The sequence below is a fragment of the Balaenoptera acutorostrata genome, chromosome 14 (assembly GCF_949987535.1).
Source record: "Balaenoptera acutorostrata chromosome 14, mBalAcu1.1, whole genome shotgun sequence".
Classification (NCBI taxonomy): Eukaryota; Metazoa; Chordata; class Mammalia; order Artiodactyla; family Balaenopteridae; genus Balaenoptera; species Balaenoptera acutorostrata.
The window spans coordinates 21518428-21544194 of record NC_080077.1 but is presented as its reverse complement, the minus strand read 5'-3'; the positions used below and the strand labels follow the sequence as shown (position 1 = coordinate 21544194).

Genomic DNA, 25767 nt, shown 5'->3' with positions numbered 1-25767 from the left:
CAGGAGGCAGCAGATAGGTGTGTTGGTGGGGCAGGCAGGGTGGTTATGATAAATATAGTTGTAGAGATTCAATCTTTACACCTGAAATATCATGGGAAGCAGTGCAATGTAGAAAGAGCCCAGATTTTTCAGTCAGTAGTCAGGGTTTGACTTTCAGTTTTATATTATCTACAGGTAAACTTGGAAAAGTTACTTAAATTCTTTGAGGCTCACTTTAACGTGTGTCTTGCTGAGCTGTTGGGAGGATTATAGGTAATACCAGTACAGTGCCTTGCACACAGGGTGCCCCGGCCTTTTACTCTTTTCACATTGCCCCGCCCTCCTTCCCCTCTCTCATGGTCTTTTCCTATAGTGGGAGAGGCACCACAATTTGGGGGGGAATATGACTGCTTTGGGCTTGACTTCAACTTAGTTTTGGAAAAAGGACAACTCTACCTATACTTCCTAAAGCAGTAAAGGGTGCATTATGTTTCTTCGAACGATTCTTCTAAGCAGTCCACAAAGTTAGTGGGCGTCAGTGGGCCCACGGGGAGCAGAGAGAAGCAGCGGACGGAAGTGCTTTTTATTCCTGAAGAAGGCCAGCTGGCTGTCCTGAGTGCAGCCAGTGACTTGGCCCTGTTCCTCTCCTTGTTTTCCAGAGCTAAGTGGTGATTGGGAACACAGAAGAAAAATTGCTTGCTTTCTGAATTGCTTGCTTTCTGAGTAAACTCACTGTAGAGTGTATTTGAACAGCAGCGCTGTTTCCCTTATGCCAGCTTCACCACTCTGGGGCCCTGCCTAATAGTGGAGCTTATTCAGAAGGAGAACAAAAAAGGAGGTGTTGTTTCAGTTTTGAAGGGCTGTTAACAGCACAGCTGAAATGTGTTTCTATTTTAAACATAATCAAGTATAAAAATGTGTTATACCCTTAACCAAAAGAGACCAATATGGGCCTCTGAAAACAGCTTTCTTTGTTTGGCTGGGGATGAGCTGCCTGCTCTAGCCTCCTAGCTGTCCTTGCCCAAGTGAGGAGTGTCACTTGGAAGAACAGGTTATCTTTATACTGGAGTTGCCATGGAGATGTTGAGAGATCAGTAGCGAGGTAGAAAGGAGTATACAGAGGAGCTCCCAAGGAACCTCTTGGTCCTTCTTCTGTATTAATGTGGCTATTCTGCTACTGCTGCTCAGCAGGGAGGGGAGCGGCATGGAGACGTTGGAATTCCATGTTTAAAACACTTGCTGCCTGCCAGTGTCTGTTTTTCTTCTCTGTTCATGTATTTAAAAACAAAATCATCTTCAAGTGTAATGAAAAGCTAAAATGTTCCATAACTATCCTTATTGACATTAAGTGATTTCTTATGTCTCCATACAACTAATTTTACAGGATTAACATATCACCACTCCACCAAGGGCTTGATTATGGAATGAAAGCTCTAAAACCCAGACATGGTTTTGAGCCCCAGCAGGGAGGACAGGAATGAGGCTACTAAGGTGCAGGGTGTGCGTGTCCCCCTCCCCTGGGTGTCGCAGGTCCCAGACATGGCTCCAGCCTGCTGCTGGTGAAGGGGAGACAGCTTTACATCCTGTGTGCTACCTGAGGTTACAGAACTCGTCCCCTCTGCCCCCTCTCTCTCTGTCTCTCTGTCTTTCTGTCTCTCTCTTTCTCTGTCTCTCTGTCTTTCTGTCTCTCTCTCTTTCTGTAGGGTAGGGTTCAGATGAGTCCAGAAAAAGGAACGACTGTAACCAGTGCAGTGGGAGCTCTGCTGCAGAACAGGGCCCTGGAGGCCAGTGTGGTCCCAACCAGGCCAGGTGAGCTGGAGTGAGCATCTCAACTATCGAATGACAGAGTCAGAGGGGGTCACTGTTGGCTTTGGGATTTGCTGGCAGTCAGCAAAAGCTATGACATCCAAAGTTGCTTTGGGATATAAAGATATGTGGGTTTGTTTGAGGTTAAAACTTATTTGCCAAGAAAGGATATTTCCTAATTTACCAGGATTAGACAACTCTGACAATGTACAAGGTCAGATCTGATTACAACAGTGGGGTCTAGAACCAATGTTCTCTGTTCTGGTAAAATTAAAAAGAGATTAAGGATGGGAGATGGCTGTGTGCCAGGTTTTGTGTTGAAAATAAGGGAAGAAGATGAAATCACTGTCTCAGAGAGATATCCATACTCCCATGTTCATTACAGTATTTTTCAAATAGCCAAGATATAGAAACAACTGACGTGTCCGTTGATGGATGAATGGATAAAGATGGGGTATATATTATTCAGCAATAAAAAGAAAAGGAAATCCTTCCATTTTCGACAACATGGATAAACCTGGAGGGCATTATGCTAAGTGAAATAAGTCGGAGAGAAGGAGGACAAATACTGTATGCCCTCACTTATGTGTGGAACCTTAAAAAGTTAAACTCGTAAAAACAGAGAATAGAATGGTGGTTGCCATGGGTGGAGGGTAGGGTGGGAGAAATGGGGAGATGTTGGTCAAAGGGTACAAACTTCCAGTAATAAGATGAATAAGTTCTGGGGATCTAAAGTACAGCATGGTGACTCTAGTTAACAGTACTGTATTATACACTTAAAAACTGCTAAGAGAGTAGATCTTAAATGTTCTTACCACATACACACTAAAGTAACTATGTGAGGTGAGGGGTGTGTTAACTAACCTTATTGTGGTGATCATTTTGCAATATATACATGTATCAGTTATCATATTGTACACCTCACACTTATACATATATTCAATTAGATCTCAGTAAGGCTGAAAAAAAAGAAAAAAGGGAAGAATTTCCTCCCTAGAATGAAATAATTTCTTCAAAGTAGCGGAAAGGTATGACCACCATTATAGTACTTACAGTATGCCTGACCCATTTCATTTAATCCTCGCAATAATCCTCCAAATGTTTTAATCTATGGAAAGGGAAACTGAGGCTCAGTTAAGGCATACAACTGGTAAACAGCAGAGCTGGATTAGATATCTACTGTGCTTTCTCTCTTCATTGAGCTGCATTAGTAATAATGGGCATTCTTCTTTATGATCAGCATGTACTGTGAAGGCAATATGAATTAATTCATGATCATATTGGCCCATCTGGTCACAAGTCTTATTTTGAAGGTATTATCAGAACCAGAATAAGAAGTGCCAGTTTCACAGTCAAAGTAATAATAGCACTATAAATTTTTATCATTAGTTTTTAAATTCCTCATGAGTTGCTTATCATGGGTTTAAAAATTGAATTGATATTTTAAAAATTTCCCCACAGCCATCTAAACTCAAATCATTAGTTTTTTCCTGATCTGTAAAAACTTAACAATGGGGGGTAGGTTTTAGTTTTCACTTAGAACAAAAATAATTCAAATTATATATGTGTTCTTTTGGTAAAACTTCCACTAACAAGCTTTTTTCTAAAGTGTAACAATTAGTGTCCTTCAGAAAAGACAATTTCTTTCTACTATGGCTTCTTTTCTTATTTTTTCAACGAATATATTATAATGCTTCCCTTCCAGTGAAAAACATCCCTTTGATTTTGAGGTTGAAGCTTATTTGCCAAGAGGGAATATTTCTTAATTCATCGGGATTAGACAACTCTGACAGCCCGCCAAGTCAAATCTGAGTACAGCCTCGGAGTCCAGGATTTGCATTCCCCGCTCTAGTAAACCTGGAAAGAGACTGGGAATCGGGGGAGACAGGCATAGTGTTGAAAATAGGGGAAGAGTTTCCTTCCATGAACTAAATAATTTCTTTAAAGTAGCAGCAAGGCACCAGTGGAAAGGTCCTGAATTAGGGCTTAGCAGTCCCGTGTCCCAGTATGTGGCATTAAGCGAGACGCTACAAAGACACCATTCTGATACACTAGGAAACAGAGGAGTAGGCCAGCAGATCTAAGCAAAACAGTATTATATTTGTTCTTGACTAGTTAACGGGGGTTTATAGCTACTGTGATGTTGCTAAGTAAAAGGCAGAGTCCGGCAGGGCCCACACTGGGTTCTGTGCCAACCTGACCTCGCCGTCCACTGCTTCCTCTCAGTCCTGCTCACTCCTGGCTCAGGGCCTTTGCACGTGCTGCCCCTCTGCTGAAAACCAGAACCCTCCCTCACTGATCTGCACTGCTGTCTCCCTCCCTCCCCCCCCCTCCCTCCCTCCCTCCAGTTCTCTGCTGAGTGTCCTCTTCCCGTGCGCCTCGCCCACACCCTCTGTATTTAGAAGTGATCAGGGCCTCCATCATTCTCTTTGTAGTTTTTCAAAATGGCATTTATCATCATCTAGTATTCATTACAGGTTTGTTTATCTCCTTTCTGTCCCCCCACCCCCAGAAAAAGGGATATAAGTTTCAAGAAGGCAGGGATCTGTCTGCTTGGTCTATTTTGTATTGTGCTGCTGTATCCCTAGCTGTTAGAATTGTTCATGGCAGTTATGAAGTGCTCAGTAAATACTTTTTGAATGAAATATGTTGGAGAAAAGTGGGTATCTTGAGTCTATAATTTCTCACTTAGATTACTGGCATATGATAGAATTGTCCTGTTAATTAGCTTTAAGAGGTAGCTTTTTGTTGTATTTCAGGCTTAAGATGCTTTTTCAATTTAATTTCTATTTTTTCCTGTGGCCTCACCTGTTTACATTTAAAATTAAAATTGTCAGGGTTAGTGTGCCTTTAAATTAGTCACATTTCATTCGGAGCAATTCTGGGGAGGAAGCAGAAGTCTACTGAGGGGAGGTTAATTTTGAAAACTCTTTAAGGCTTGGAGAAAAGCACTGAGGCCCTCTCACTAATGTAAACAGGCCCTTATGTGAATCAGATTCGCATCTGCTGGCCATTGTTTTTGTTCTGGTCAGTATTAATCTATTTGTAATATGAGGGTCTTTTAAAAATTGTTGTTGGTCTTGCTATTTCTAGATTTACAGTCGATAGGCTACTTGGTGTCACTCGTCTTCCACATAAATCCTTTACTGTCTTCATCTAGCTGGTAGTTAGCCCTCTAAAACTCTGGCTGTCATTCTTCAACTCTCTTGAGTAAAATAAGCATTTAGAATCTCTCATTTATAACATTTTGTTCTGAATTCTCAGTCAGGGGAAATGTGTGTCAGGCACAATCCTTATCCGTCCCAGAGTCTTCTAAGAAGTTATGTATGTACAGGAAAATCTCTGCCCAAGAGAACATGTGACATTACATGAAGTTGATACACAGCTGCCATGGATGTTCAAAAGGATTCATTCACTCAGCACATAGTTATTGTGTATGGTTGTTTCTTATACCCATGGATTCTTTAAAAAGTCTAGGGGGAGAGGCAGTCAATAATTATTATATCTAATATTTAACAATGGGATATAAAAGTCCTAAGGGAATCAAGAGATCAACTTTGCTGAGGAGGCTTTATGGAGGAGGTGACAGTCAGAGAGAGGAAGCTTCATAGAGGTAGAGGCATTTGGGATGAGCTTTCAGGATGAGCTACATTTTTTTTTTTAACTCAGCCTCAGTTTCTTTGTTTTTAATTTATTTAGTTGTGCTGGGTCTTAGTTGTGGCAGGCAGGCTCCTTAGTTGTGGCTTGCCGGCTCCTTAGTTGCAGCTCGCCGGCTCCTTAGGTGAGGCATGTGGGCTCCTTAGTGTGGCATACGAACTCTTAGTTGCAGCGTGCATGTGGGATCTAGTTCCCTGACCAGGGATTGAACCCAGGCCCACTGCATTGGGAGCACGGAGTCTTTTTTTTTTTTTTTCTTACTATATTTTTTTTAACATTTTTATTGGAGTATAATTGCTTTACAATGGTGTGTTAGTTTCTGCCTTATAACAAAGTGAATCAGCCAGAGATATACATATATCCCCATATCTCCTCCCTCTTGCATCTTCCTCCCACCCTCCCTATTCCACCCCTCTAGGTGGTCACAAAGCACCGAGCTGATCTCCCTGTGCTATGCGGCTGCTTCCCACTAGCTATCTATTTCACATTTGGTAGTGTCTATATGTCCATGCCACTCTCTCACTTCGTCCTAGCTTACTCTTCCCCCTCCCTGTGTCCTCAAGTCCATTCTCCATGTCTGCATCTTTATTCCTGTCCTGCCCCTAGGTTCTTCATAACCATTTTTTTTTTTTTAGATTCCATATATATGTGTTAGCATACAGTATTTATTTTTCTCTTTCTGACTTACTTCACTCTGTATGACAGACTCTAGGTCCATCCACCTCACTACAAATAACTCAATTTCATTTCTTTTTATGGCTGAGTAATATTCCATTGTATATATGTGCCACATCTTCTTTATCCATTCATGGGAGCACAGAGTCTTATCCATTTCACCACCAGGGAAGTCCCAGGATGAGCTAGATTTTGACCAATGGAGAAAAGTTGCAGAAGCAATGAACAAAGATATGGAAATAAGAATGCAGAGGACATACTCTGGAAACAAATAGCCCATTTGGCCAAAGCACGGAGAAGAACTGGGGTTAAAGTTAGAATGGAAGGCTGGCACTAGAGCAAGGAGGGCCCTAAATGCTTGGCGAGATGTCCAGACTCTATGTGATTAACACCGATGCTGGTGTCACATCCCCAGGCATGCGCATCTGTGTAAGTTAGACTATTATGATGACCTAGAAGCTTTTTGGTTCTAGACACTTTAAGTTGGTCTGCAAAAATGTCTCTTGAGAAGGAGCATTTTTTTTTTAATTGCCATGTAAGAAATTAATGCTTACTGTAGAAGATACTGGAAAATGGTATAAAGAAATGGTATAAATGGTATAAAGAAAAAGTGTAAAGAAAATAAAAAACATCCATAATTCCACACCCTGTTAACATTGATACCTCTTTTCATTTTTTCTCTTTATACTCCTTTTTTGTTTTTCTTTTATCAAAGCTAGGATCATAGTCTGTGTACACATCCTGATTTTTTTCACTAACAAACTTTGAACATTTCCCTATGGCAAAGAGTTTCTTTAAAAACATAGTATCATATCACAAAAATACAATGGAACTTGTTTATCTGTTATCCTGACTTGAATAGGTAGGTTGTTTCTACTTTTTTGCTGTACTGAATATCTCCCTTCTTCATGGACAGTAGCCCATGCTTAGCTGTACACTCTTCTAAGCTCTTCATATATTAATCTTCGTTAATCCTCATTTAATCCTCAAAGTAACACAGAGGAGTAGACATATTATTCATATCCCTAGTTTACAGGTGAGGAAAGCACAGAGAGGAAAAGCGACTTGCACAAGTAATTTTTAATAGGAAATGGTAGAGCCAAGCAAATCTTTATCTACTTTGGGAAAACTGGGTCAAAAAATATAAAGATTAAGGAGATAATTATATAAACATATATTTATATATTATTATATATTACATTATTTAGTACATATTATATACTAGTATAATATATTATTTAGTAGGTATATATTATTTAGTAGATATATGTTAGGAAATTGTTTTAGAAAAAGGTGTGGCTCTTCCTTCATTCTCACGAAGATTCTAATGTTCAGATGGGAACTGAGTTTATAGCCTAGTCAGCAAATATCTACATGGCTATTTTCTCAAGGTTTTTGATATAAGAGTGACAGATTTACAGGGAAGGTACCTCTGGGCAGCAGCTTCTCCAGCACCTTTATACAGAGAGACTAAGATCACTGTGAAAATGTAGTTCTGGGTTCTAGAGCTGCATTGCTTCATATATTTAGTGAATTGCCTATGAAGTTTTGTTGGTGTAGGTTCTGCTTTGGTGTCTGGAGCCAGTGGATTTGATCAGGTTATAAGCATCTTCCCTGCACTAGCCTCCCCTCCTTACCTAACCTAATTGCGTAGCAAATGTCATGAGTATTGAAGGGTCAGTTGCTGATTCCTTGGAAAAAATAAAACTTGGAGATCTTTGGGTAATACGAACACTGAGTTCTTTCTATCCTGTGTTCTTTGATATTGATTCACGATTTCCTTGGGTTGTTTGGTTATTCCCCCATTGTAAAACACTGATTAGAAAGGAGGCCTCTAGGACAGAGAGCACTAATTCTTTTTTTTTTTTTTTTTTTAAATGATTTCCTTGAGAATCCCGTCCCATACCATGTGGTCCTTTAAAACAGACTATGGTATGGTATGCCTATATCCATAAACTCCTACATCTCCATACCTAGCAGTGCTGTTGGACACGAAGGAAAAGAGTCCTGTTTCGGGATTGAGTCCATCATTGTGTAAATAACCCCTGGGAGGGAAGGCATCTCATGCTTCCATAAGGCTTATCAAACCCTTTCTAGCATGAAAGCAGGCAAAGAATTGTGAAGACATGAAATACACAGGGTACATTTTGAAAGCCAGGGCAGTAGTGGGGAGAGGTGTTGAGGGTCAGCTTGTATAAATGGTGGGCCACTGAGGTGGTGGTCCAAGGGCCCATCCACGGCTAAGTGAAGGCCTAGGGGTAGAGGAGAGAAGGCTCCTGAGACAGTTTCTGTTTTCCTTATTATTTGGCCCAGGATGGGGACTGAGAACTTGTCTATAGCTACAAAACTAAACAAAAGAAGAATAGAGATTTTTGAATCCAGTGTGAGGATTTCGTAATCATTTCTTTTTTCTGTTGTTGCTAATGTTTGCTTTTACATAATAACAAATCTGTTTATGTCTGCAAAGGATTAGCAGTGGACCCTGCTTCTGGAGCAAAATTCAGGCAAGGATTTACTAAATCTTCTAAAAAAAGATTAACTCCTAGAGGCCAGGTAAGAAAAAAAAAAAAATTAACCTCTAATCCAGGTGTTGCCGATCATCCAATGGGCAAGACAGTTAATGAGCCTTTAAGAGAATGAATCCATAGCAGGCCAATCAAAGAGGAGTTTGGACAAATCCTGATTTGGGTTACTAAAATGTATGTTCTTGAAATTTACTCTTTTGTTAAACATATAGTTTGAAATGACATTCAGTTTTTGTTTCTTGGATTTAACAGGAAAGGGGAATGATTCTTCATTTTGTTTCTTGGATTTAACAGGAAAGGGGAATGATTTTTCATTTTGACCTGGAAGGTTACTGCCCTGTCCCTTTTTCCAAACAAGGACAGTTCCCTGAGATTGACACTGAATAGGACTGCTATGAAGTTGGAGACTTTTTGATATGTGAATTGTTAAAACAATTGAAAATTTAAAGAGGCCTATATTACTTAACATTCTCAATGTGGAAACAACGGAGTTCTAAAGTAAATGCCTTTTCTTTCTGCTTTCGGACTGGCTCCCTGGAAGTCCTCAGCCTGGACGGCTGTGTACCCAGGAAAGCCACCTAAGGCGAAGGAAGGGGAGACATGTGTTTACATGCCCATGATTTCTCTCGAGACATCATGTAGAACAAGTGAAAACTAGCTTCCAATTTTCTTATCCACTCCCTTCAAAATTTTCCCCCCAAATCATTAAACACCACGTCAACCTGTATGATAATGCTTGATGTAACGATTCACTTGAAGCTTTTTTTTTTTAAGTGGACATTTAATAAGCTTTTAAAGAAAATGTTACTTTGATATTAGAAACTTTTAGTGAAACAGTCTTTGGTGTACTAACATTATTGCTTTCTAGGAAAATCGTTTTTTACCTAGCTTTATTCTATATAATAGCTGTGAAATCTCAGCTTTGTTATTTGCTTCTAATGAACATTAAACTATAATTAGTTACCACTCCTATTTTAAATGTCCATCTGTATACCATGTAGAATTGTCTCACACATACCAGTGTACACAGTCGGTTTTGGGGGAACACTACAGTGGAAGGAACAGGTTCCAGTTACCTTCCCGCCCTGTGGAGAGGACGCTCTAAGTGGCCTCAGGCCGTTTATCTATCACGGCCAACTTGGAAGTCAACTGTTCATTTCACCATTGGTTTATGTAGCTCTGTTGGGAGGTGGTGTCAACTATTTTTTTTTCTCTTGGTCATCTTAAGGGTTAGTAAACTCCTTTTGTAGAGTCATTTATACTTAACTCATGCTTTTTAATCTAAGAATTTTTTAATCTTTTATTAAAGTCAGGGAATTTTATTTAGGAGTAAGCCATCTTTTTCTGTCTAATTAGGAGAATACCAACCTACTCCCACCTGTGGTACAGCAAACACGACATCTGAAAGTCTTACGATCTGTATTTTGGGAACTAAATGCTATGTTTTATGCTCAGGTAAATCAGGTATTGTTCCGGAATTGACCGAAGACTCGTAAGCCACATAAAAGTATTTATGGAAGCTTCTGTAAATGGAATTTGGGAAGCTTTAGCTGAGGGGAGCTGCCACTCTACCACCCTCCGCTTGCTGTGGGAGATTGCCTTCCCTTGGAGAGGTAAGAGTGGATTTGGGAACTTAGACATCCCAGAGCAGTAGATTCCTACTGACGAGGTAACCTGTGTCCCTCTGTCTCATTTCTTCCCTGCAAGTGAAACCGCAGTTTAAGGAGCCACCATGTCAGTTCCACACATGCAGCAGCCCAGCCCCAGGGAGCTGATCTACAATGCCTGCCACCCTTTATGGTCAGCAGCATCACCTCTAAGGACTGTGAACCACGGTTTCTCACATGTGGCTAACGTGCTGCTTTAATGGGCAAACGGACTCAAGGTTTCCCTTTCTCTACCCAACCCCACCCTATTGAGAGGTAAAACAAGCAAAAATAAACAGTTATTATGGGGGCATATTTTCTGAAGAAATCCCAATATGAAATAATTTCTAATTTGTACTAGAAATTAATAGTAAACACCATTGTAAAACGGGATCATGGTAGCCTAGCCTAGACAAAACTTCAGTAGCTAGTATTCTGACCTATATCTCAGAAATAAATTACATAGCATTCTGGAAGGATTCAGAATGTTATACAGTAATTTTTAGAACTAAGTTCTTAGCACTGTGAATTTAATGAAACATATAAGCTCCTACCTTAAATCATAATTATTTTACTCAAAAAAAAAAAGGGGGGGGGGTTAGTTTCTAATAGATGCTGAATAGAGGTCAGAATAGTAGTTTCTGTAGGGGATGTAATGACCAGGAGGGGGCATGAGGGAGCCGGCTAAGGAGCTGGAACTGGTTTCTATCTCCATGTGGATAGTTCCGCGGTATGGTTGTATATAAAAATTAATCAAGCCATTTGCAGAATTTGTAGAGTTTATTATATGTAAGATATATCTTCATATAGAAAGCCTCTAAACACAAAAGACAAAGGAGCTTTAAAAAAAGGTTAGGTTTTATATTTTAAAAACTCATTAGATACCAAATTCAAGAGATAGATTATAGTTACATTGTAAAACGTTATCTTTTTTGAATAAAACTAATATTGACTTAAATGATGAATTTTAAAATGCATTTACTTATTGGTGATTAAAAATACTTAAGCAGAGTAGTATTTTAAGCCAGACAGAGCAAAGGAAATTCTTGTTTAATATATATATATATATATTTTTTTAAATTCCAGTAATATTCTTAAATTCCTGTTAAAAATATAATCAATATTAAAGTCAGTAAAATGCTTTTTTTGACTGACGCCTGGATTATTTTACCACTTAACCTGGTTACACAGTGATTTTTTTTTTTTTTTTTCTGTCAGATGTAACTGACAATCAGTTTAGTCTTTAAGATAAATGAAGTGATAACTCACATTGTAGCATCCTGTGGAAAATATTCAAACTACATTTAAAATGCTTTTTTAAAATGGAGACATCTATTATTCCACAAGAAATTGTTTCTGTAAAACTATAGGTTGGCTATGGCAATAGTAACTAAACTACATCCAACCCTGAAGGTAGAAAAATCCCTGAAAAGAAATACACAGCCTAGTCATAATATGCAATATAAAGGTTATTTTCTTATTTTAAAAATTCTCCCATTTTGGAGAAATCCAAACCTTTCCATAGTTCCCTTACTAGGCAGTGCCACATAAAGTTATTTAGTTAACATTATTATGATCATGGCTTACGATTAAGTTCAATTTGACAAACACCTATATATAGCAGCCCTCGTATGGATGTCGGTTATGACAATGGTTGCAATTCCATTAAAGAATACTTGCTTATTAAATTTGGTACAAAGCATGAATACTCAGGACAGATTGGCACAATACATGCAGTTCGAGAACTCTCTTCTCTCAAGCCAGTCATCACTGAATAAGCCATATTCCAGTCCTGCTTTCTCTTTCCTTGTATCATAACTAACTGATGTTTAAAATGCTTCTTAAAACATCTTCCAGAATAAGAAAGGTACGCTTTAAAAACCAGTCATCTGAATGCATGGTGGAAATGAGGCAGGATAGCTGAACCAGTGCCAGCTGGGAAAACGTGGGGGATGGGGGGCAGGGGGAGCTGGCCCAGGCTCATAGTGCTCATGGCGAGTGAGGGGTCTTGTTGCTGCTGCCCCAGACAGCTTAACCTGTGGGGCAGAGATTCCCCAGGCGCCAGGGTGAGACTGCTGTTCCCAAAGGCATTTTGGGTAGCAGGAGGGGGCAGCTGCCAGAAGCCCAACAGAGGGGAAAGGTCCAAAGAGGCAGGTATTGTTAGGTTCACAGCGTCTGCAGGTAGCTCCTTGGGCAGGTTTACTTTACCAGCACCTCCCTTAGCCAGATCAAAACCTGGGTTGAGCTTGTGAGGTGACTGAGGCTCTTGCAGAGGCAAGTCCTCAAGCAAATTGGTATTGCAAAATCCTTTAGTATCCGCTTTGAGGGGCAGGCTTGCAAGTGGGGAGTATGAGGTAGAACTGGTGTTGTACTTGTGATTCTGGAGGGGTGGGGGGGGAGAGCTGGGGGATGCTGCGGGGTGGAGCGGCGCCAGGAGCTCTGGCAGCGCGGGTACAGGCTGGGAGGTTTGCTCCGAGGGGCCGTGGGTGTGGCTGTGTACCTCAGCTGGCAGGCCGCTTGCAAGCCCGTTCTGTGCAGGAGCCCCTAAAGGGAAAGGAGGCAGTGGGGCAGCCTTCAGTTGGAACTGGGGAGAGATGGAGTGGAAGGTGTTCAGAAGGTCTCCGGACTGCAGACTCTCTTTCATCAGCTCCTGTGAGTGTGTCTTCTTGGTGTGTCGCGTGAGGTGGTCTTTGCGCCCAAACCTCTGGGCACAGAACTGACACAGGAAGTCCTTGCAGCCTGTGTGGACCACCAGGTGGCGCCGCACGTCTTTCCGGGTGTAGAAGCATCTTTCACAGTGGTCGCACTGGTGCTTCTTTTCCTTGGCTCCACTAGGGGGCTTCTCTTCGGCGTGGGCCTTGAGGTGGTCCAGCAGCACCTCAGTGCTCCCTAGCTCCAGGGCACAGACCCCGCAGGTGAGGTCGCCGCTGCTGGCCGCGTGGAGGGCCAGGTGCCTCTTGTAGCCCAGCATGGTGTTGTACTTCTTCCCACACTCCTCACACCCAAAGGCCATCTTGTTGGGGTCGTGCGTTTGGAGGTGGTTTTTCAGGTGGTCTTTCCGGTTGAAAGTCTTCTCACAATGAGCACACTGGTGGGATTTCTGGGGTGAATGGGTAGCCATGTGCCTAGGGGCAGAAGGAAGAAGTTCACAACAGACCCAGTTTTTTACGAGCTGAAGGAACATACAGAAACAGTATTAAAATGTTGATAGTAGTTTTCTCTAGGTGGTGGTATATGTGTTTTAGTTTTAAAATACTTTTCTGTATTTTCCAGATTCTACACAGAAACTGCATAATGAAAAAACAGGTACTACATGATGCAGTTTTCACACCTGTAAAGAATACGCTTGGAGAACACATTTTCCTAATGTACACAAAGAGATTTCTAAACAAATACAAGTATACAAGCATTTTAAGATACATGATCATGAAGAAATATTTTTCAGGAAGGGGTTTAAATGACTATTCTATACTCTTAAAATTTCTGAATTTCCAGAAGTGATCCAATTTGCCTTCTACACAGAACCCCATACCCCTGCCCCCCAGTGTTGTTATTTTTACTGTTTCTAATACAATTTCTGCTTGGTCTTTATTGAGACAAAAAGTTCAGGCCTTAGACATAAAGCTAAGAAGTCTGTCATCTTTAACCTCAGAGAAAGTGTCTAATTGGACCCAGAATGCCAAGCCCACCACCTGTTCTCGGAGCGTCAGCCTCCTGCCTCCCATGAGACCTTTACGCTCAAGTCTTAGTTTCTGCCGTTTAATACTTTCCTATTGGCTGTCATGTCACATGCGTGCAGCCCGTCTCCGTTTCTTCAAGATCCCTCTTAGACAGACACCTTCAACTCGCTTCCTAAAGGTCATTGGTAATTTCTTCGGCAAAGTTCAAAAGGACTTTTTCTAGAAGGACTAAGCAGCTACCCCAGGACAGTACAGGGAAACATACACTGACTGCTGCAGGTTCTATGAGACAGGTACAAACAGTGCTGAGGAACGGGGACAATGCAATAGGTATTTGGGGGATCTGAAGTGATGCTGGTCTCTCCAGGTTCCACATGCATTTAAATACATTCATAGGTTGTCGAAAGGGTTTTTCGAGGCTGCTAGAGGGCAAATAACAAACTTGACATTTAAACAACTTTCTTTCTATTTGGTCCAGCACTAATGTTTAGGAACCCTAAAGCTCTGTTCTAGATCTTGTCCCTCTCCCCTTTTTCCTTTGTGAAGGATTTTTACCTAATTAAATTTCATTGATCACCCCTGTGTAGATCAGTGCCAAGGTAACAACTCTGGATCTGGTATTTCCTACCCACACTTTCCTGTCCTACTGCTGTCCTACCTATGAGAAAGGCTCAGGGGGACACAACTCTTACCTGAGCAATAACAGTTTTCACATTCTACCAGCTACCACCCCTCTTTTTTGACTCTTTCCTCTGCCTGGCATCCAATTCTTCTTTTAATTTCCCCCTCACCTGCTCATGCAACAGTTCCAATCTAGAACATGATCATCTTATAGCTGAAATTACTTCCACATCTTGTTTCCCTCCCTAACTTTTCTTCTTACCTCACAACCCAAGAAACCACCAGTTTCAGTCTGTCCTATAGTCACCAAATACCACCGTCTTTTGGTGTCACCTGGACCACATCAATGATCTTAGAATTCCTCCGGGGTAACTGCTTACACTGGGGCTTCGTCTGCCTTGCCAAATCACTGTTCCTGCCCTTTGCTCTCTCCATGTAACTGCTTTCATCCTTTGCTGTATTAAGAAGTCCCATGTTCTCTTTTCTAGTTAAGCAAGTCAGTTATTTTCTTCTTCAACCTCTGCTTATAAAATGGATCTTATGTTACAACTGAGGGACACAGGATGGAATGCTGCCTTTTAAAAAAAAAAAAAAAGCAAAACCTAAAGCATCCTGCCCTCTTGCCACTCTTCTATCCCTTTATTAGATCGCTGCTTCAGGCCAGAGAGGCAAGAAATGTCGGTGACTGCGGCAGGGAAGGCTGTTCTTGCATGAAGCACACTGCTTCCCTTTTTTGCTTCTCTTCACACCCTTAGCTGAACAAGTTGTTTCCCTTCCTCAGAACCACCACCACCTACCTCCTAAATATTGCTTAAGACATCTTCTTCAGTGCGGTTTACCACAGTAATCCCACCTAATTCCTGTCATTCCAGTAATCTGTTAGCGCCACTGTCTTTTCCAAATATTTATCTCCTATATGTGTTTCGGTCTTTATCCATGGTTATAATATCCTCACTGTGGCTTAACTGTAGCTAACACTGCTTTTGGTGTTCGGGTAAGGATAATTACTGTGTACACATAAGAAGCGTGTTGCAAAACAGGAAGCCTTTGCAACAAAATCGGTGCATACAGTAGGCACTCAACACATATTTATGGCTACTAGAGATCGGCTGATGTACAGAACACATTTGAATTTTAGGCATGTATAGGCTTATTTTAACAAATCAGCTTATTATATTACATCATCTATAACAGTGCTATTCTTAAGAGCCATAATTTATCTCTCTCTTTAATTCTTTCAAGTGCCTTCCTCCAGGGGCATTCCCAGATCTAATTATAATGTGGTTCGTGTTCATACCACTCAGATGGAAACTCTGTCCTGCTAAATTCTGACTCTTACCTATGCATTTATATGTTAGTCTGAAAGTTAAAAGTTCATTTCATGAAAGTTAGAGGCAAAAGATGCATTTCCCTTAACCAGGTATCAAAAGAGGCATAGATAAGTGGCAGTTCTGTGTGTATTCAGTACGTAACACACACACAGCATTCACTGTCAATCAGCCTACTGTGTCACTTACTGATTTTGAGTATATATTGTCTTTCTATAATATAAAACTCCTTTACAGGCAGAAACTACATTTCATATATTCATTTCCCTCAGGGAAGTGAGTACCTAATAGGCACTCAAGAAATGTTGATAATTCAGACTAAATGTACTATTTCTAAAAAAGGACCTATCTCCTAAAAGAGTAGTTTTTACCCTCTGTTGTATCATGGATGCCTTTGAAAATCTGATTAAATGCACATACTTAACATCTGTATACCCAACAGAATTCCACTTGTTAGGATGGCGTTTAGAGCCAAGTTGAGAAACTCCTCCAAAAGCCAGCGCTCGGAGGTGAACCCTCCCCTCCATGCTCACTCTCAGAACCTGGACCAGCTCTCCATATTTTCACACCTGGACTGCTAACAACAGATTGCGGGTCAGTCTACGGGCCTCCTCCCTCTTCTCCAAATTACTACCAGAGCCATCTTTCTAACATCCTGACCAAATCATGTTTTTCAGTTCTTAGACTTATCAGAAGAAAACAAACCCTTCAGGACAGTAGACGAGGCCTGTTTTGAGCTGCTCCCTTCCCCCCTACGTCTTGAGCCTCACCCCTGTTCCCATCCGCCGCTGCCCTCTGCGCACGTGCGCTTCGAGGACGAGGCCCGGGGCTTTCCCAGAGGCTGCTCACTGTCGCCTCCCGTTCAGTCTTTACATCGCAGCTAAAGACCAGACCCTGCTGAGGGGCCTCCCCAGGTCTCATCAACCTCCGGCACCTGCACAGCTCCGTCAAAGCCCTTAGGTTACATTTGAATGGTGTTTGCATGACTATCTACCCAGCCATGTGTCTTCTCATCTTTCTGTCCTTAGGCCTGGCTTCTTGTAGGAACACAAGAAATATTTGTTGAAACAGTGAACTGGACACTGCAAAGCACAACTGTCATACAAAAACTATAGTAATCACTTGAGATACAGCCATAAAGGCTAAAACGCATCCACATCCTGCATCCCTTTTCCCCTGCGGTGTTTGGTCTGAGGGCTAGCAAAGCCTTTTAAAGGTAATGTGTGAAAGTACATACCTTTTCTAAAGCCTCTCACCTCATTAATTTATATCTGGAAATGAAGGCTTTGCCACAGTCTGGCTGCAAGCACTTGTAAGGTCGCTCCCTGGAGTGGGAATAATTGTGGATAGTGAACTTCTCCAGGGTGAGGAACGTCTTGCCACATAATTGGCAGGGGTAGGTGGCCATGGGCTTTGTCTCTCACACCTTCCTTTTCAGATGCGCTGACCAAATGCCGTGCCATTTAAGTACAGATAGAAGGACGGTGCTGAGCGCCAGGCCGGGGGGAGGCAGCGTTGTGGTCCCGGGCCTGGTTCTACCCAGACATGGGCCTCTCAGTTACCACTGTCTCTGCTTCCTGCTTCCCACATCCCAGTTTCCACGCGGTCTCAGGTTGAGAGGAGCAAGTCGGAGGCATGGATGAGGTTCCAGAGCAGAAAGGCAACCTGCATCCCTAGAGCTGGGGCACGTCCTGTGGAGAGAAGAGGAACAGTTTCCTTGCATTTCATCTGAAAACAGTGCTGCTCCTCCCCCACCAGGTCAGCATCAACTCCCCGGAATCAACGTGTTCCTTTAAATGGCTTGAATGCAGCACAACTCTCCATCCTCCTGTGTGCTGTTAAGAGGTCCTTCTGCATATAAATCCACCTGTCTGTGCTTCTCCTGGGCGGCAGGAGTCAAGTGCACAGTGTTTTGATGGTAGATGAAGCACACTTTCCCTTGTGATACAGACAGCTATTTCCATACAGTCGGTATTACCGACTTCAAACCATAATTTCGGGTCATTGTGAAGTTCAGTCTGCCAATTCAAAGAAAAGAACAACCTTCCCAGTGTGTTCAAGTGTTTTACTGGTACAGAAAAAAATCATCCCTGCTTATTCAAGCCATGGGCTAGTCCTCTTCACTCACTGTTGGCAGAACATAAGTTGTTTATCACACCTGTTTAAACTTCCAGGGGATGAGCCGAAATAACTTGTATACATATAAGTTAATTTGTGAGGTTACCGTGCAGGACTCAAGTCTACGATGTAGACAAAGTGGGAATAAAGCTAGTTTAGTTCACTGATGTGGTGCCTTTAGAGGGGAGACAAGATTCCCACGGAGACAAAGGGACAGCTTGGGCAGAGCTCAGAGCACATTTAGATGTACAGGCACCAACCTCCAGGAAACTGTTCTACTCTTCTTTTCCCCTTTCGTTTCTGGGGACGTTTCCTCATTCCCCAGCCCCAGCCTGGGGGACCGGCTACCTGTTGGAAGGCCACTCCTAGGAGGTGGGCTTGCCGCCTCAACCTGCCTCCAATCCCAGTTATTACCCCCCTTCCAACCCAGGCAGATCACCCAAATCCAGGCTCCTCTTCTTCTACCAACAGACCATCATTTGGAAGCCTTAAGAGTCCAAAGCAGCATCACGAACAACACAGTAAAAGCCTGGCTACCTAGAAATCTGTGCTATTCTAGACAGAGTTAATCCTCAGGCAATGGACATTAACCTTTCAAGTGCCAGTATTAAAAAAAATAATAAAATAGCGTACTGTGTGCTTACATTAAACTCGCTGGAGTAGCTTTTGTACCCAGGCCAGCTTTTTCTGAACTTCGTCAAGTGAGCAGGGCACTCACAGCAACCTGACCCATCACAGCAGGTCTTCAAGGCGTCTGTTCCCTGCAGTCATTCATTTACTGCCAACTCTTTTAGAGCTGCTCTTTACTGTTAAAAGTTAATTTTTACTTACCTTTGTAGTTACTTTCAGATCAGAAAGCTGGAGTCTAGCTAGATGAAATTTTACGATAATAATAGTTCAAGCATCTTTAAACATATCAGCACCTAGCACATGCAACATAGACAAACACATTCCTTTTTTAAGGGGCAAAAATTGCAGGAAACTTCTTGTGTTCCGCATCGACTAGCTCGGATGTTTTCAGTGTCTGGTCAGAGCTCACAAGGAGCCAGCACCAGACAGACACCCCTCACCATCCTGCCCCACCTGCTTGGAACCTTCAGAGCTGACGTGTGCACTTTGACCTGAAGCTTCAAGCACTGATCCAAAGCCGGGGACACCGGCGTTCTCAGCTAGCATCTTGGCACCAAACCTCCTTTCTGATGGCAACACACACAGAGCTTATTCCTCTGTGACCAAGTGTGACTTGAACTGAGCCCCCGTCCCAGCTCTGTCCAAAGCCCTCTCCCCCAGCTCCTTGTCCTGCACCGTCCGTCTGCCGGTTCACCTCGCCGCCTGGCCTGAGGCATCCCAGCCACCCTGGCCACAAAGTGATTCCTTCCAGGAATTCTAGCCTGTGTGGCCGAGATTTTGCTGCCAGGACTCATGGCGTGTCCTACTTCTCATCCAGCCTAAGTCTGGCTATAATACTGGCCCAGCTATAAAGGCATAGAATTTATCATCATCATTAAATATACTCATTCACTTGAAATTGCTGTGTTTTTTCCAGGTCTATTTTAAGAGATTAAAATGTACACACAATATGAAGTTTGAAATGCATTTTTTTCTTGCTCTCTTTATAGCTGAACTCAAAACAGCGCTAGTCACTCAGGAGAAAGAGCTGGTCTGGCTTCTCACCTACACCAATCCCCTGCATGTATACTTTAAATTCATTCTCCCCAACTCCTGCTTTATGAGAGATGACCAGTGTCCAACAGAACTTTCTGTGATGGAAATGGATGGCTACTGAACACTCAAAATGTGATACTGAGAAACTGAAATTTTTGTTTTATTTAAGTAGCCACAGGAGGCTAGTGGCTGCTGTACTGGAAGGCACAGGCACTCTCAGTTTCACTGTCAAAAGAGATGAAGGCAAGGCTACCCTTTCCTTCAGGCACAGCTAGGCTGCTCATCTGCCCTCAGGCGTTTCCCTGAAGCACAGAAGGTATTTATGTAGATCCCGTCATTTGTTTTATGAATACACTAGAAAGATTCCCTACTTCAAATTCCAGCTCACCCCTTTGTTAGCTGTCCTGAGTTTCAGTTTGTGTTATCTATCTGATGCATGTAAATGAGCTGGTAGGGACAACCAACTGAAACAAGATGGATCTGAAAGCACTGGGTAATCTAAAAACACACCATACAACTACATGGTAGTATTTATAAACACTGGGATTAAAAGCAGAAACCATCAGCTGCAAACTGGCACATGGTTCTAACCACTCAACTACGGATATAATAGAAAAGAGACGCACGTTCTCTGCTATGTATGCTTCACCATCCGTTACTCATAGTGGGAGGAGCCAGTACCCTGGATAATACACATGCTCAACACACACAGGACGTAAGAGGTTGCAAGAAAAACTGGCCTGAGCTCTTTGTTTCTCAACAGATATCAACTTTGATTGCTCACCAACGCACCAAGCATACAAAGGAAAAATAAGATTTATTCAAGAAAAAAGTACCTGCCTTTAGCATTGAATAAAGTTTTCCCAGATGCACTTTCCAGCCACTTCCCTAGATTCAGAAGTCCGACAAGCTGTAGACCTCATTACCTTTCCCTCGGGCCTTCAAAGATGGTGGGTATATAATCAAGGCGTTTTAGACATGGCCATACTGTATTTAAATGTGAGACATTTCCTCCAACTCTTTCCCCATTAAACTTGCAAAGAACAACAACACAAAACATTAAGTCACTTAAGCATTTTTATACTTATTAAACTTATTGCATTAATGTCTTTGCCAAGACTTTTATCTTTCTGAGTTTTGGTCTCTGTGTTAAATACACCTAGTCCAACCCTAAGTGCAAAATTGGTCCTCAAATGTGGAACTGAATTCATTTATAATAGTAAACATTCCTCAGTTTCTTCAGGAAGGCTTTTTTTAATGATGAACTCAAATTCACAAATAGTTATAACATTTCATTCACCATAACTCTATTTCATTAATATGGATCTTCAAATATAAATATTTGCACTGTTTTCATGATATAATCACAAACTATTATAAACATAGTCTCCCCAACAGATTATAAATTCATTGTGGCTGAGGATCAAAGCCCAGCTATTTTTAAAAAATAAACCGTGTGGATAATACAGCATCTCCCATCACCATGTACTTGACCAGTACTGGCTGGCTGCTGCTGATTCCAATCTTTGGTTGAAACCTGATGAGCTTTCTGGCCACACCCTTAAAACAGACTTGTGATTAACTTTCTATTATTTGGCAAACCTCCAACAATCCTAACGGAGAACTAACAAAGGGATGGTCCTGATGATAATCAGTCAGTTCTGTAACCTGACATACAGATTGCATTTGAGCCTTAAATACGGTAATATTTCAACACCTGTCACCCTGGAAAGATAGTAAGTCTTCCCCCAAAACATCTCAGGACATAATTTTCAATCCCCTTGATTCTAAAAATACTGAGTGAGTGATACAGATCTGCCAGTATGCCAAAGAAGGCTTGTGCCATCTGCTCCATTCTGTTCATGCTGATTATTTTGGGGATGAGAGAGCATCAGATTGGAATAAGAACATATATATATATGGCAACAGCCAGGAAGGACTGTGTTCCCTGAGGGCTGATGGTATACGACGGCGGAGGGAGAGGTCAGGGCACAAGTGTAGTTCCAGGACGTCCCCAATGCTGCGTAACACAATCAGCTAATGGGAGACAAATGTTTTACAACATTCTCAAAATAAACTATGACTTCTGGCTTCTATTTCCATTGTCCCCAGTGACACGATGCAAGGCCCATTTCTGAGAGGAAACTGAATTTCCATTTTTAGTCTTCCAACATGGGTACTCTTAAGTTCTTTTCTTGACTCCACTCATCACTCCTTGTGGGCAAGAATGTTCTACTCCAAACCTTCTCTCCTAGTGTTTTTCTCTCCTAGTCCTGAAACCTGGGATTGCTTTTATATAAATGTGTTAATGCCAATTTTAAAAGGGCCTCTAATAAGGTTCTGTTTCTTCTAACACTCACAAAATATGAAAGAGCCAATCATGGAGCAGGGCAGGTGGAAATGCCTTGTTTATTTGGCTCCAGGAGGCTTCTAGAGAGGGTGCTCCCCTCAATATTTGAAGGACTCTGATAGCAAGTCTCTATCATCTATGAAAAAACCATCCAGAAACATCAGCTGGAGGAAGAAGATACCCAGAACCTCCAGGTGGTCGCTACTGCTTGTTTTTCATTATGCATATGCATTGTAAAACTTGTTAGGTGTTGTATCTGAGCAAGTATGGTGTTAGAAGAGTTGGGGCTCATTGTATGTCTCATCAGCAAGAGAGGAGCTCTTGGGGCTGGGCTAGTAACTTGGTTGAGGATTACAGATGTGAAGCTTGATGAGTACCCTACCAGATGGCTGTGGCTGGGTTCTCAGCCTTAACTGAGAACAGGGGTTCATAAGTGGGGCCCATGGCAGAGGTTCCAGGGCCCACGGCTGAGAATTCTCAAAAATTTTGTGCAAAATTAGGAGACGTGTATTAGAGTTCTTGAGAGGGACCATAGCTTTCTTCACATTTTCTAAGGGGCTCTAGATTTAAACAGGTTAAAGGACACTGACTTAGATGAAAAAAGGGAAAATCCCTCTCAGTGCTATCAATTCAGTTTCACTTTTCACAAAGTCACTGATATTTCCTAAGTGATGGACCATATATTTTGTGCCTCAGTCACTGCATTTTATCAGGTTAAAGTAAAAAAAAAAGGGAGGGGGTCTATAATAATTTTCTTTGGAAATTCAAGCAATAAACAACTTGTACAAATTTCGTTTCAAACGTGGGTACCGATGATAATTTAATAGATCCTATCATCTAAGACAGGCCTACCTTTTGACTAGAGGGAAGGCTGCCCTCAAAATCATAGGGATTCATTTGTCAGCATCTTTAAAAATCTATTAAAGTGTGTGTGTATGTATCCTCAATAAAGTACTAAGATGCTATCATTAAAATCCGTAACACCTGAGCTGACATACCACTTGGAAGAAGGCTCTTGCCTAGGATGAACTCTCAGGCTGGATCCCCAAAGCCTGTCACCCCACTATGTCTGCAGACCTCTCTCCCACAGTGGCCCAAAGGCAACCACAGCTGCAGATCCATCTACTTGGTATCTCCTTAACGTGCCACCTTCTCTCAACGCTTCTGTGTTTTCCACACTATGCTATGCTCCTTCCTGGGCTATCCCGCCACCCCTTGTCTACCTGGCCAACTCCTACTTTCCTTGTCACTCCCAGGCAGAGGAATGAGCTCCTTTTCCACATGGTGAGATGGTGAAACGGGGAGCCCATCAAGAAAGTGACTGGAACAGTCCAGGTGAGCCCGCAGGGGCTTGGGCTAAGGTGGTCATGGTGGAGATAAAACAGAGCACTGAAAACCACGGCTCAATTAGAAAGGGAAGATTGGTTTGGTGAGAAACTGCTTCCACAAAGGGTTCTTCTGTGTTCCCTCCAGAACTATTTATTCAACACCGGGTAGACATCTCCACTTTAATATGTTTGAAACAATTTGCTTTCAGTGGTGGGAAGCATTGGCTGCCCGCCCCCGGTTCTGCTCTGGGGGGCGCCATGCACAGCAAGCCCCTGCCTCCCCAGCCTGCCAAGCAATCAGGTTTGCAGCCTACTGACTCTTTTAAACTGTCACCTTGAGAGGCTTAATTTTGTTAACCCAGTGACTAAGCTCTTATTTTCTTAGAAACAAGGCTGAAGATAAGCAAGAAAGCCAAAGTGAACTGTTTACCTAATATCTAGAGAGAAAATGACACCACAGCTTTAGAACATCAAATCTATGCATTAGACTTAGAAAAAATGAAAAAGGACGGGGTGCTAACCTTCTATTCGCAAACAGTATGAGTAACATCTAGTTAAAGATGGTAAATTGAATAAAGTATGTAGCCCCAGTCTCTCCTGAAACTCTACTAAAACAGTATTAATGAGATTTTTTTCAAAAACACAGCCTAAGATAACAGGAAAGGAGAAAACTGCAACAAACTTTTGGAAGCTGGAAAGCAGGTAAACAAGCAGTAACTGACTTAGCCGTCCTAAGAAAGCGGAATTCTAAGCCAGTAATGAAAAGCTATGAAGCAACCTGATTCACCCTGCAGACCCCATCAAAAGTCTCCAAGTTGGGCACTAGGTACTTCTGGAAGTGGGGATAAGAGTGGGTATAGTAACAGAAAGAGTGGTTTAAAGTCTGTCAGTGCATTCAGCCCTCTGACCCCCTCCCGAAAGAGGGTATGAGAAGGGGGTACTATGCTGAAACAGGGTGAATTAAGTAGAAGTTTGCATACTTCCCCTATTCGCCTATCAGAACAAAGGCAACCAGGCCTATTATACTCTCCAGGACAGGAGACTGAAAGAATCTTCTCTGGGAAAGCTGACTAGCCCAAGAGAAAAGAGCTAACGACAAGGACAAATGGCAGTCCTGAAGGGTTTACCCATATTCCCCTACAACGAAGCCCTTGTTGACAAGCCCTATCTAAGTACACAAAGCTTCCATCAGCTTTTCTATGGCTCCACTCACAAGTCAGTAGGCCTCCAAGGATCACCAGAAATCAGAAGGAAGCATCTATTAGGAAAAACCGACACAGAACAAACAGAAAAAAGCAGCTAGGATAATGAAGAAGAAAAAAGACCGTATGGAGAAAACTTCAGAAACAACTATCATTAATATCCAACAGAGAATAGAGATATCCCTAAAGGAACCGGATTTTAAAAAAAGAAAACAACAAACAACAACAAGGACAGTGACAAGTGCAAGACCCCAGGGGCAGGCATTTGAGTCAAACTTGCTGGGGGAGCACCTGAGAATCCGCAATTTTAATAAACTCCCCTGATGACTCTTAGGCACCTTTATGTTTGCCAATGTGGCTTCTTTTGAGGGTACGTGCTATTTTTACATTTTTGTTAGTCCTAATGCTCACTAGTGATTAGCACCATGAAGCAACATTTTATAACCCAGAGACTAATTAACAGTAGACCATCCATAGGTTAAATTGTTAAAATGTGCATCATTAGACTAAGAAACAGGAAAGAGGAGATAATTTTTAAGTTAATGAAACAGTTTACTATCTTTGTCGTATGAAAAAGGTGCCTATTATCACTGTTCCTTGTTAAACATTTGTACTAGAAGTTGTGGTCGAAACAATAAAACAATAAAAAGACAAAATTGGAATGGAATAAATCTTTTGCCATTCACAGATGACTATATAGAAAACTCCAAAGAATCCACACATAGAATATGAGAATTAGAAAGTCTGACAAGGTATTTGGTTACAAAACTCAAAATACAAAATCAACTGCATTTTTAAATGCCAGCAAACAGAAATATAATTTAAAATTAATTAGCCACAAAGCAAAGATATCTAGTAATAAATCTAACCAAAGACAAATAAGATATTTATGGAGAAACTACAAAACTATACTAAAAGACAAAAGAAAACCTAAATAAATGGAGAAATATACCATGTTCATGAATAGGGAAATACAGATAGAATTACTGTAATATTGTCAGCTCTCTTCATATTAATATACTGATTCACTGAAGTTCTAATAAAAATTCAACAAGGTTCTTTGTTGGAACTTGACAAGATCATTCTAAAATTTTATATGGAAGAGGAAAAGTCAAGAATAGTCAAGACTTTCTCCACTCAACTGGCTCATTCTCATCATACAAACAGACCAAAGAAGAAAAGGTAAA

General features: G+C 41.7%; 2 protein-coding genes across 7 annotated transcripts in view; one reads left to right on the top strand and one right to left on the bottom strand.

Annotated features, from left to right (window-relative positions):
* Positions 1-8757, top strand: part of ZC2HC1B (zinc finger C2HC-type containing 1B) — a 31524-nt gene extending 22767 nt beyond the window's left edge. Inside the window, exons 6-7 of the mRNA XM_007171349.2 lie at positions 1683-1788; positions 8585-8757. Of these exons, the coding sequence (XP_007171411.2) occupies positions 1683-1788; positions 8585-8757 (279 nt within the window). The remainder of the gene's footprint in view (positions 1-1682; positions 1789-8584) is intronic.
* Positions 8758-11093: 2336 nt separating this feature from the next.
* Positions 11094-25767, bottom strand: part of PLAGL1 (PLAG1 like zinc finger 1) — a 96081-nt gene continuing 81407 nt past the window's right edge. For 5 of the 6 annotated variants that reach the window (XM_057527772.1, XM_057527773.1, XM_057527771.1 and 2 more), the window contains 2 exons: positions 17174-17608; positions 11094-13413 (listed from right to left, as the gene is read on the bottom strand). In XM_057527772.1, the coding sequence (XP_057383755.1) occupies positions 12174-13413; positions 17174-17325 (1392 nt within the window). In that variant the 5' untranslated portion in view covers positions 17326-17608 and the 3' untranslated portion in view covers positions 11094-12173. Of the gene's footprint in view, positions 13414-17173; positions 17609-18679; positions 23683-25767 lie in introns of those variants that run through there. The other variant, XM_057527776.1, reaches the window with a different exon arrangement.